The 13,091-nt window shown below is 42.6% G+C and overlaps 2 protein-coding genes across 3 annotated transcripts in view; both read left to right on the forward strand.

Moving 5' to 3' along the window:
- The window catches only part of TMPRSS7 (transmembrane serine protease 7), a 45,756-nt gene extending 42,155 nt beyond the window's left edge, over positions 1–3,601 (forward strand). The window contains exons 17-18 of the mRNA XM_043448867.1: positions 690–826; positions 3,331–3,601. Of these exons, the coding sequence (XP_043304802.1) occupies positions 690–826; positions 3,331–3,501 (308 nt within the window). The 3' untranslated portion in view covers positions 3,502–3,601. The remainder of the gene's footprint in view (positions 1–689; positions 827–3,330) is intronic.
- A 6,442-nt stretch (positions 3,602–10,043) lies between these two features.
- C27H3orf52 (chromosome 27 C3orf52 homolog) overlaps positions 10,044–13,091 on the forward strand; it is a 35,002-nt gene continuing 31,954 nt past the window's right edge. For both annotated transcript variants that reach the window (XM_043449051.1, XM_043449050.1), the window contains exon 1: positions 10,044–10,261. In XM_043449051.1, coding sequence (XP_043304986.1) covers positions 10,121–10,261 — 141 coding nt within the window. In that variant the 5' untranslated portion in view covers positions 10,044–10,120. The remainder of the gene's footprint in view (positions 10,262–13,091) is intronic.

Below are 13,091 nucleotides of genomic sequence, written 5' to 3' on the forward strand. Positions count from 1 at the left end.
TTTTAAAAAAAAATCATTCTGCTGACTTTAATGTTTCTGATTGTATTATTAAATAGTTACTACACACAAAGAACATTTTAAACATTCATGTAAAGTACAAAACTTTGCACTACGCTGCTGTGTTCCCCAAGCCCAGAGGTGGACGTGGCCACCCCTGCAGCTGCCGCACTCACTGCTGCACTCCCACGCCTTTCCAGGAGCCTGGGCGGCCTGGCACTGCTGATGGGTATTTTCTCTACAAGCATGAGTGCGTCAATGAATTATCTTAGCCATATGGGTTTAAAAGGAAGTGAAAGGGCTGTATCCAAACTGTTACGTTTTTATGGTTCCTAGGATACTCCCAGATGTCAGTTATCATGTTCCACTTAAGGGGCCCTCTTGACCAGGGAGTGTTGGTAACGGCTGTTACTGACTCACAGTCTTGAAGGTAGGAGGTATGTGGAGAAGGACCATGGCTCAGATGGTCGAGTCAGACCTTGGGTCTGAATCCTGCTCTATTTTTCCTATTTGTGTGCCATTGGATAAGTCCTTTATCCTCCTAAGCCTCCATGTCTTCATTTGAAAAAATGAGGATCGTAATAGAATTTACCTAAAAACAATTGTTATAGAGTAAAAGGAGAAAATGAATAAATTGTCTAATAAAGTAAATGTAATCATTGCCTTGATTTCTACTTCTGTGTGTTTTCCAGACAATAAAGGCTCCCCCGTTTTGCAGCAAGCAGAGGTAGAGCTCATTGACCAAACCCTCTGTGTTTCCACCTATGGCATCATCACTTCGAGGATGCTCTGTGCAGGTGTCATGTCAGGCAAGAAAGATGCTTGCAGAGTAAGCCATCTTATGTTTTCTTTGTCTAACATGTTGTACTTTCCATAAATGCTTTCATGTTTAATCTACACCATACTGGCAATAACTCGGGCAGGTGATTGCCTTAATTCAGACACTAATTATAATCCAATTGTCTGAGATGAGGGAAAGGTGATTAAATACTAATTGGATCTGTAAAACTCATTTTCTAATTCCCATGTATTTTTCTCCAACAATTAGAGAATGGGGTCAGCATTTATCATTCTGCCATGATTGTCTTATAACCAGAAACTAAAAAACATAGCAAGATGGACGCAGTGTTTTAGGATTGCTACCCACTTCCCTAGCAGTGGCTGTGTACCTTCTAAAATAACAAGTATTGTATTCACTTACTCCTTTGACACACAGGCTGGGGGAGAGAAAACAGGAGTGGGAAAGGTGACTGGAGGCCTCCTGACAGTGGTGAAGCTGAAGGTTACCTTTGGGGGGATGTTGCTATGAGTCTCAGATTCCAATCTATGCAGATACCTAAATGATTACCAAAAAGTGAGCAGATGTTTTAGAGGATGAGCCAGTGCAGGAGACTCGGGTTCAATCCCTGGGTCAGGAACATCCCTTTGAGGGCGGCATGGCAACCCACTCCAGCATTGTTGCCTGGAGAATCCCATGGACAGAGGAGTCTGGTGGGCCACAGTTCCTGGGGTTGCTAAGAGTCAGACACGACTGACCGCATGTGCAGGCAGAGGGCAGAGGAGCTGTTCCCACATCTTTCCGTAACCTTAGACACTGCGCTACAGAAACTCATCTCATTATAAAGATGACTTCTATCTTCTGAACTCCTATTTTGTGGAAAGGACTATGCTAGGATCTTTACAGAAATTCATTCAAATTATTCTTTCATCCACATTTTATAGAAGAGGAAACTGGGGCACAGGGAGCCCAAGTAAATTACTCAAGGTCACAGAGCTAGTTGAGTTGGAGTTTGAACTCTTACCTCTGAAAGCTACTATATTTTGGGTGCTTCCTACAGGTAGCTGGTTATATAGTTCTGTTCTCCATAGCTACCAGGGTTTAGAGGTTAAATGAGGCTTCATAGAGTTGGAGTGCCAACAGTTAAAATAAAAAGATTTCAGTCTCTCTACTAGTTAGAATTTACCTAATCAGGTTTAGAATTTTGGGAGTGACATCCAGGGACAATTTTGGAATGCCTTTTTTATCTTTGCCTCTGAGTAGGCAGCTTTAGGGCTTCCCTGGTGGCTCAGATGGTAAAGAATCCGCTTGCAATGCAGGTAGACCCGAGTTTGATCCCTGGGTCAGGAAGATTCCCTGCAGATGGGAAAGCTACCCATTCCAGTGTTCTTGTCTGGAGAATCCCAGGGACAGAGGAGTCGGTGGACTACAGTCCATGAGATCACAAATAGCCAAACACGACTAAGCACCCACAAACATCTTTAGCCGAAAGTAAAAGTTCAGACGTTATACTTTAAATAATGAACAACGTAGAAATTCTATGTAAACATTGAATTATTTCAGCCTTTGTTTTTGGAATTCAGATGCCAGAAAGGGCTCTCGAGTGAGAGTGCTTTCTCTGTAACAACTATCAGCCAGTGATCCTTGGGGCTGTGTCATTGGACCCTGCAAACTACAGAGGATCTCCTTTCCTTTTTTCCTCACGGCCATGAGCCAACACTGAAGTTGCATGGCATAGAGGTAGAAGTCAACCAATCCTCCAAGATAACCATGCCGCAAGAGGTTATTGTGAAGATTAAATGACCCAAAATAGTGTTTAGCACATACTACCACTAAACGAAAGTGAAAGTCACTCAGTCGTGGGCAAGTCTTCTCGACCCCTCCCTTGTAGTATATTGAACACTTTCCAACCTGGGGGGCTCATCTTGTGTCATATCTTTCCATGTTTTCAGACTGTTCATGGGGTTTTCACGGCAGGAATATTGGAGTGGTCTGCTCTTCCCTCCCCCAGTGGACCATGCTTTGTCAGAACTCTCCACTGTGACCTGGCCGTCTTGGGTGGCCCCAAACAGCATGGCTTATAGCTTCACTGAGTTACATGAGCCCCTTCACCACGACAAGGCTGTGATCCACGAAGAGGCAAAGGTTATTATGAGGATTCAATGACCCAAAATAGTGCTTAGCACATCCCAGCACTAAATAAATGTTAGCTATTATTATTACTGTTACTACTATTACTATTTTTGTTATCGAGGTTTGCTATTTGTTTGTAGGTATATGAATGTTGATTCCTTTGCAAGAATCTTCAAATGTTACTCCTGGCCTAAAGAATCAAGTTTCTTATGATGAATGAAACTTTTTAATTACAGGAAAAGTAATTCTAAAACAACATTAGAAGTTTCACATTATTTCTTGATACTTCCCCAAACTGCATAGGAATTAGCTAAGAACCCGGTCAGACTGGGAGTTTGAACACAATTCATTAGGCACTTTAATAACAAAATTGACGACCATGGAACAAAAGTGCTTGTTACTTACGTTATCTTTTTCTGTAGGGAGATTCAGGTGGACCTTTATCCTGTCGAAGAAAGAGTGATGGAAAATGGATTTTGACTGGCATTGTTAGCTGGGGTCATGGATGTGGAAGACCAAACTTTCCTGGTGTTTACACAAGGGTGTCAAACTTTGTTCCCTGGATTCATAAATACGTCCCTTCTCTTTTGTAATTGTGCAAGTTTGATTTTTGACTGTGTTTTATGTGATAGATTCTTTTAAAAGGAATGCAGTAATTTTCAATAAAATGAGATAATTTTTTTCTTCTGGAAATTTCAGATTGCATACATTTGGTGTTTATTGAAAGATTAATATGTATTTTATTCCATGAAAAATTGCATCTAGGATACAGCTGTATTCATTCTTAAGGGTCAAAGGGCCCTTGATTCAGGAATGGAAGAAAACTAAAGTAATGTCATGAACCAAGCCTCTAAAATAAGATAAGTGGGTGAGATGTTCAGGAATCCACACCTTAATTTATGTTCTTATTCAAGGGCAGATATTTATAAAGATCTAGGTAAATATGATTTATTGAAATAAATTCCATAAAAAAAAACCATGCCTGATCTTTGGTGTTCTAATGGAATGCATAAAAATGACTCCTTCACAAATGCAAATAAAGGCAAACTCTGTTACTAACAGAGGAAATACCTATATCGTTATTTTCCAATATTTGGTCTAACCATATCATGGGGACATTTTTCAGCAATAACATGGTAATATTGTGTACAGAGAAACCATTAAACAGCTAACAAAACTAACAATTAGTACTCTTCATTAAAATGATAGAATTCAGCATTGTGGGAGGAGGATTGAAAACATTTACATGGGATTTAAAAGAATTGTGGTAAGGCTGGCCAACAATTTAAAGACAAAAGAGTTTTTGTTTTTGTTTGTTTGTTTTCATTTATTTTTATTTAGTTGGAGGCTAATTAGTTTACAACATTGTAGTGGTTTTTGCCATACATCGACATGAATCAGCCACAGATTTACATGTGTTCCCCATCCCGGTCCCCCCTCCCACCTCCCTCTCAATCCCATCCCTCTGGGTCTTCCCAGTGCACCAGCCCTGAGTGCTTGTCTCATGCGTCCACCCTGGGCTGGTGATCTGTTTCACCCTTTATAGTATACTTGTTTCAAAGCTGTTCTCTCGAAACATCCTAACCTCACCTTCTCCCACAGAGTCCAAAAGTCTGTTCTGTACATCTGTGTCTCTTTTTCTGTTTTGCATATAGGGTTATCGTTACCATCTTTCTAAATTCCATATATATGCGTTAGTATACTGTATTGGTCTTTATCTTTCTGGCTTACTTCACTCTGTATAATGGGCTCCAGTTTCATCCATCTCATTAGAACTGATTCAAATGAATTCTTTTTAATGACTGAGTAACATTCCATGGTGTATATATACCACAGCTTCTTTATCCATTCGTCTGCTGATGGGCATCTAGGTTGCTTCCATGTCCTGGCTATTATAAACAGTGCTGTGATAAACATTGGGGTGCACGTGTCTCTTTCAGTTCTGGTTTCCTCGATGTGTATGCCCAGAAATGGGATTGCTGGGTCATATGGCAGTTCTATTTCCAGTTTTTTAAGAAATCTCCACACTGTTCTCCATAGCGGCTGTACTAGTTTGCATTCCCACCAACAGTGTAAGAGGGTTCCCTTTTCTCCAGCATTTATTGCTTGTAGACTTTTGGATAGCAGCCATCCTGACTGGCGTGTAATGGTACCTCATTGTGGTTTTGATTTGCATTTCTCTGATAATGAGTGATGTTGAGCATCTTTTCATGTGTTTGTTAGCCATCTGTATGTCTTCTTTGGAGAAATGTCTGTTTATTCCTTTGGCCCATTTTTTGATTGGGTCATTTATTTTTCTGGAATTGAGCTTCAGGAGTTGCTTGTATATTTTTGAGATTAATCCTTTGGAAAGACAAAGAGTTTTTGGATGATTGTTTTGAAAGGGAAAATTTTCAGAAATCATCTAACTTCTGATCCTTTTATAAAACCCAAATGGCCAAGATTTTCTTTTATTTTCAGAGCCTTACAGTATCTAACATAGTTGTAAATCTATAGTACATGCTCAGTACATCACAGTTATTGATTTATTTTGTCCTGATTTACTGTGTTTCACACTTAATCTCAGAATAAACTTTTCATTAAAAGAGGCCAGACTTAACAATATCACCAAATAGATAAAAACAGCAGAAAGAAGAGTGATATTATTTTTTTCCTTGGGACTAAGTCAAAAAAGTAATCGCAATGCTATTTTTTGGTAGGGCTCAAAACAGTGGGACTGCTTTTCATAAGACATCAGAAAATCTTAATGTAACAGCAAAAGAATAGAGAGCAAAAGGTGTCATAACTGGGATCAGATAGTAAGGTTGAACTCTAAATATGATTTCTCTGAGACAGTGAATATTTTCCTGTTTGCAAAACATATTTTGATTTACAAAAAGGCTATTTCCTTCAGCTAAAGGATAAAACATTTTAATGATACTCCTCTGAATAGATCTTTTCAGATTCATTATCTGGCTGTGGCATAGTGCAATTCAGAGGGCCAAGTCACCACTTAATCCACAAATGGGGACTTAGCTACTGAATCCACTGCAGAGAAGAGCAAATTAGGCTGACAGTTCTTAAAACCAAGGTTTGTTTTGCCTCGTAATGCTGTGACCTAGGTACATGGTGAATTGTACTTTTTATTTATGACCATTTCTAAGGAAATTTGTTGTTCACCAGACTATTTCACAGCTTTATATAGGTTTATGATCTCAGTTAGGAAATGAAGAATGGCTGGCATGATCTGTCAGATTCATCAGAGGGAGTTTTCAAACCACACACACTTGGTACCATTCTAAGCACTAGTTGGTGCTAATGTGAGTGTACCACATTCCTCATCAGTGCAGAGATGGAGGAAAGGTTGAGAAACACCCGCCTAACTTATTTGGCTATTTCATGCCAAGATGCCTCTATAACCTGAACAGTGTGGAAAGGTCTACTTCATTCTTGAAAAGTGTGAGCAGGGGCAAATTCTAAGCTTGGTTTATTTAGCAGCGGGGAGTGGTCTCCAGAAACAAAGACTGGGACATTTCCATGTGTCAGACCACTGGGAGAACTTGTAGGGACTCCTGGCCTCCTTCACAATGCCTTGATAACTGAAAAATGAAACACTACAAGCCAACCAACTATTTCTCAGTTGTGTTCTGCTTGATTATTCTGCGTGGCTGACCCAATTGCTGATGTTCAGCATAGTACTGCTTGCCATCTGACAACATATGGGTACAAATTGTGGTGTTTTGAAAAGGCATAGATCTATTTGAAGCTAATGAGATGCTTTACTGATGTCACTTTAATGGTGTTACTTTTTGTTTTATCTGATAACATTTGGGAAATTATTTGCTCTTACAGAAGATGAAGAAAGAAGAACAAGTATTATGATGAGAAAAGCAAAACTGAACATTTTATACTGGTCAGCAAGTCTTGGCAAGAAGCATGTTTTAATTTTTTAACGTTATTTACATTTGGCAACTTGAATGAACTAAAGTAACTGAGTCAATAATAATTTTTAGATGATATTAAAAAGAACTATTTGTGCAAGAACAGTACACTTTTTGAAAGCACATTTAAAGAGGTATTTATGAAAGAACAAGATCCTTTAAAAAGCCACCCCTATAGAAGTCAGTTTTGAAGAAAATGCAAAAACAGATCTAGATAGAATTTGGTTTCTCATTCACAAATCCTAAACCTTCAACAAGAATTATTTAATCTAAGTTTGGTTCTACCTCCAGGATGAAACACTTCTTTCTAACTCTTTCTGAATCCTTAGAGTCAGACTGCCAGAGTGAAAAAAGTCCTCAAATAGAAATTGCAACATCCATATACATTCTAGGTCAGCTGTCTGGAGATGAAGAAATTTGCAGTTATCAGAAATCAGAATAAGTTCCATGTAAGAATTTAAGTAGTTCATTGTGAGTAATATTGTGAGGTGTCAGCAAGTGTCAGCAATCCAGAAAACATGATGGGACAGGAACACAAGTCAATATCAAAAGAAAATATATTCAGTATTCAAAGGTTATTTGTGGGGGCAAAGAATTTGGAGTGGGCAGATATTAGTTACAGAGATACAGTCATGAAAAGAAAGGAACATTGGGAATATTTACTGAGATTCTGCTTTTGTTGGGCACAGGGATAAATGCGTTCTTTAATTGCCTCATTTAATCCTCCTAATTCTACTCGGTAGGAAACATTTTATAAGGAGGAGAGAAGCTCATAGACTTTAAACAACTTGCCCAAGAACACACAGATAGCGAGGGTTTAAATTTGATCCTAACTCTTCTTCACAATCTATACTGCCATCGGGATGTCAACAGTGTACAAGGGCTAGGTTCATGAAATTCCGGAGATGCATTAGAAGCTAGGTGAGAGAATACATAGGCCTCACTTCACTGTACTCAGAAGGCATTGAGAAATCTGCTGTAGGCGGTGCATGTGACAGGAAGCAGTAGCTTTTTGATCCTCTGGAGGAGTGAAGGAGAGTTTTGGACATCTGCTCATGGAGAATCTGGAGAAGGCGATGGCACCCCACTCCAGTATTCTTGCCTGGGAAATCCCATGGATGGAGGAGCCTGGTGGGCTACAGTTCATGGGGTCGCGAAGAGTCAGACACGACTGAGCGACTTTTCACTTTCACTCCCTTTTAGGCCTTAGGGTATGGAGGGCTTTCTGGTGTTGCTAGTCCTTGGGTGCCTCAGCACCCCTTCTTGGTTCCCTTAACCCTTGCTCCTTCATTAAAAATCCTCTTAAAGAATTCTGGCTGAGAATGCAGACTGAGTCCTACAAGATCTGCCTTTTAGGGTAGAAAAAGCAGAAGTCAGTGACGGCCAGCAGCTGAGTGGCTACTGGATCCCATCTGGCAGGCTGATGGAATCCCAAGTCCAGATGAACCTGTAGCAGTCAAGAAACAATTAGAGAGTCCTGATATCTAGGCAGTGTCTGAAGAGCAGGCATCAAGGATGCTGGATTTTTGGACACAAGTCAATGTCTTCTGAAATGGAGCTAATTTTTATGTGACCCGTCTACAACACAAACTTATCTCAATGTGTGTTTGTTGGAGACAAGGATGAGAAGTAGGGAAGCAAGCTGGCTCTCAGCACACACCTTGCTTAGCAAACAATTTCAGGCTCATAAGACCAGAAGCTCTGAACCGTGGATTGTGGATTGTGGGTTGGTGCATAATTTTTCCCTCGGATTGTGTGTGTGTGTGTGTGTGTGTGTGTGTGTGTGTGTGTATGTGGTGGTGGTGGGAGTGACGGTGAGGTACCTGTGACTCCTCTTCTCAAAGGCATTTAATAATCGCCAAGGTTTGTGAATATTTGCTATGTATATCTAACTGCTTTGGTGACATCAACTCTTAGTCCTGGCAACAACTCCACTGGGTGAGTATTAACATTAGGTCAACTTTCCAGATGAGGAAATTCAGCACAGAGAGCTGAAGCCCAGGGTCTCGAAGTTTGGAACCCCTTTAGCACTGAGAGGGGATTAGTCTGGCAGCCTGGTTCTGGAGCCTGCAGTCCCCCCCTCTACCCATCAATGTGTCTTTGTCTGCCTCTGGACTCAAGAAGGAGGAGTGGGTTTGTGCGCATTAGTCACTGCCATTCGCTCAGTGCCTTGAGCGATGGCTGGCGCTCAGGAGACAGTTATATGTTCACTGTGGCTGTTGCTCAGTCGCTCAGTCATGTCCGACTCTTCGTGGCCCCAGGGACTGCAGCACGCCAGGCTTCCCTGTCCTTCACCGTCTCCCAGATCTTGCTCAAACTCACGTCCATCGAGTTGGTGATGCCATACAACAACCTAGTCCTCTGTCGTCCGCTTCTCCTGCTTTCTATCTGTCCCAGCATCAGGGTCTTTCCCAATGAGTCGGCTCTTATCAGGTGCCCAAAGTACTGGAGCTTCAGCTTCAGCATCAGTCCTGCCAATGAATATTCAGGGTTGGTTTCCTTTAGGATTGACTGGTTTGATCTTCTTGCGGCCCAGGGGATTCTTAACAGTCTTCTCCAAACTTCAGTTTGAAAGCGTCAATTCTTAGGTGCTCAGCCTTCTTTATGGTCAACTCTCATATTCATACATGACTACAGGAAAAACCAGAGCTTTGACTATACGGACTTTTGTCTGCAAAGTAATGTCTCTTTTCATATGCGGTCTAGGTTTATCATAGCTTTTCTTCCAAGGAGCAAGTTTCTTGATTTCAAGGCTGCAATCACCGTCCACAGTGCTTTTGGAGCTCAAGAAAATAGTCTTTTACTGTTTTCATTGTTTCCCGATCTATTTGCCATTAAGTGATGGGATTAAATGAATGAAATTTTGCTAGGCATTGAAAGCTAGAGCAAGCCCTGGCAACAGACAGCTCCTCGGGGAGGATGGAATGTCCATCCATGTCAAACCCCAAAGCCCAATCAGGCCACCCGCTCAGCTTCTTCTTTGTATTGAATTGTGCGAATTGAAAACGGCAGAGCAGGCAGCGCCCTGAACAAACCAGAAAAACAACCTTCTTCCGCCGTGCTCCCGAGCCCACAGCTGGGAATGCCTGTGGCGCCTGGAGGGAGCGAGGCGCGCTTCCCCCGCGCTAAAGTCAGAGGCCTGCCCGCCCCGCCCGGCGGGGCCCCGCCTACCACCCGAGGCCTCCCCGCCCGGGGGTGGAGTGAGTAGCTCGCTGGGCCACTTTGGACTCTGCACCCGCGGGTGTGTGCGTCCTGCTTCCTGGCGGGCTGTTTAGTCCCCCTCCGCCGGTTCATGGAGGGGGCCAGTCCCCCAACTCCAGGAGGTGAGCTGGAGCTCTCGGTGATCCAAGGGCAGCCAGACGAGCAGACGCCTCTCAACGGAGCCGTCCAGGGCATCCTTTCTTTAGCCGAGGAGCCCTGCCCAGAACCCCAGGTAAGGTCTCCTTGGCCCTGGCCGCTGTTATCCTGGCTCTGAGCCAGGCTGCAGGCCAGGGCCCGGGCGTGGCAGCGCGGTTTCAGGTTTCCACGCAGCTCTGGGGGCGCAGCCGACCCCTAGCGCCTGTGGTACGCTCTGAAACATTCTGAATGGAGCAGACACAGAAATGCCCTCCAGCCTGAGCCTGCCCTCGGATCACTCCGACTCAGGGAAATTAAAGAGTCTTATCCGGGAAGTGTGCGCTCTTCTCTTCAGAGAGAGAATCACCAGAGGTAGACGTGGTTTTGAAAAATTTTTTAACTTTCAAAAATCACCCCCCCCGCCCCCGCCAACCCCCCCGTGCAAAGAATTAGAATGATAACTGGAGTCTTTTCTTGAGAATCTCTTAGCCTTCCTTTTCTATACTGCCTTGCCACTTGTTCCCCTACCACGCTCCCACCCCCAGCCTTCACCCACTGCCCACTGTCATCCATCTTGGCTAACCACCCCTGGGGCCACACTTCACGTCTTCGCCCAGTCTGGCCATTTGGTTTCGCAGAAAGAGATGTAGGGGAGAAGGGAGAAAAGGGCAAGAGAAGGAAATGGCAGCACACTCCAGTATTCTTGTCTGGAGAATCCCACGGACAGAGGAGCCTGGCCGGCTGCAGTCCGAGGGGTCGCCAAGAATCCGACACTGCTGAAGCGACCTAGCACTTAGCACCGAGGACTGGGGTGGGGGTGGGGGTGGGGGTGGGGGTGGGAGTGAACTTGCGCTGCTTAACTGAGTTTCCAGGTTCGTGTCTCAAAGAACTAGACTATGATCATTTGCTTTGGCCTCATTTCAGTTTCTGAGAAAGTCGCTGGTGATGTTTAGACAGAACTCTTCGGATTCAGCCCTAACAGTGACAGGAAACTTATTCATTCTCATCAAATGCTTGTAAAACAGCAGAGACTTTGAATTCAACTTCTGATTAACCCTTCAAACTGGTTTGATGTTTACTAGGCATATGGACCTCCCCATGTATATACATATGCTTCCAGCCTGACCTTTCTGGGTTCCTCTCCTCCACTCCTATTCCTTTGACTGTTCAGCTGTTAATTTGAGGGGTAAACAGGAAATTCAGAAGTTGAAAGCATTGCTTTTGCCTTCTTCTTGATGCCTGGAAATAATGTAAATTCTGCTTTTATAGGTACCCTGGAGAGTAATTTGGTACTTTATATTTGAATGAAAGATGAATGCCATAGGGCAATGAATGTTGAATAAAGATGATTTGATCTCTGTGTATGTGGTTGTAATGGTGGACTTGCTTGGGTGGACTTGTATGGGTCCTCCAAGGTAGTGTCAGGAAGTGGGAATTGGGAGTACTTGCCTCATGTTGGGTAGACCCAGGAACCCCAGGGACTCCATGGTTTGGGACTGAATCCAGACATCTGAGTTCTGGTGATACCTTCCTTACTAAAAGGTGTGTCCCGAGGCAAGGAACTAAGGTCTATATTTTCTTTTCCCAGCTGTCAACTGACAGTAATGTAATGTGGCCAACCAGGCTTCTCTGTGAGCCTGGGAATGCACATTGAAGACAGTGGAGGAGCCGGACAAATGTAGGGTGTCAGTATTTTATTATCATTTAGTACCTACCTGGTAGAGATTGCTCTTTCATGTTTTAATTACTTCCTTGTTAGCCAGGTGTATACAGATATCTGAGACTTGTGAACTAGCTTTGTAGGTCACTGAATAGGAAAGCTGTGTGAGGAACAGAATGGTGTGAAGATGAGGGTTACATCAGCATTTGGAGACCATTCTAGAAATGATTGAAGAGGAAAAACTTTTTTAGAAAAGAGAAGAAAATCCTCATCTAATGTGTTGATCATTCTCTTCGGTTCCACAGCATCAGTGGAAGTGTATTTTAAATTGAAAAGTCAACAAGTGTAGCATAAGCATGAGATACAGACTCTTAAGAATTTGGTGTGTAGGTCTCTTTATACTGTATGTTAAGATTTCCAATTTTGAAATGTAGCATAAGACCATGTGTTTTTATTAATCATATGTTTTGTACCTATCATGTGTCAAATACTTCTGCTACCTAAATGCATTTAATTAGCACAGCTAACTTCATTCTGATTTGACAAAGAGTGACGAACTTGAGGCTCAGAGGAGTTACCAAAATACTGAAGTTCGTTGGCTCTGAGATTGAACTCAGGCTTTTTAGGATTCAAACTTATGCTGCTTTTGTTGATTTATTTTATATGTGTGCATATACATGAAAAGTGAAAATGTTAGTCTCTCAGTCCTGTCTGACTTTTTGTGACCCCACGGACTGTAGCCCACCAGGCTCCTCTGTCCATGGGATTCTCCAGGCTAGAATATTCGAATGAGTAGCCATTCTCTTCTCCAGGGGATCTTCCTGACCCCGGGATGGAACCTGGGTCTCCTGCATTGCAGGTAGATTCTTTACTATCTGAGCCACCAGGGAAGCACATATGTGTGTGTGTGTCTATTAATATGTACATCTAATTTGACTATATAAACATAATCACATAATTTATATTCATTTGTGTATAATTGCCTAAGTTATATACCATTACTGATTCTGTAAGTTATGGAACATAGGTGAAATACGAGGAGTTGAGTGGTATATCGGGACTGATGAGGGAGTTACAGGCAGATGGGTAGATGGGTGATGAGCAGGGAACAGTTTGGGCATCATTGGGAAGAAGACATCCCTTATCATGGAGTATCTTCCTACTTGGAAGGGATATCTGAGAGAGTATTCAAGGGTCATGGGAAGTTCTTTCCCTTTCTTATTTGGGTTTGGAAACTGAAGGAAAAATTGTAAGTCTTTGAACTTCA

The sequence above is a fragment of the Cervus canadensis genome, chromosome 27 (assembly GCF_019320065.1).
Source record: "Cervus canadensis isolate Bull #8, Minnesota chromosome 27, ASM1932006v1, whole genome shotgun sequence".
Lineage (NCBI taxonomy): Eukaryota > Metazoa > Chordata > Mammalia > Artiodactyla > Cervidae > Cervus > Cervus canadensis.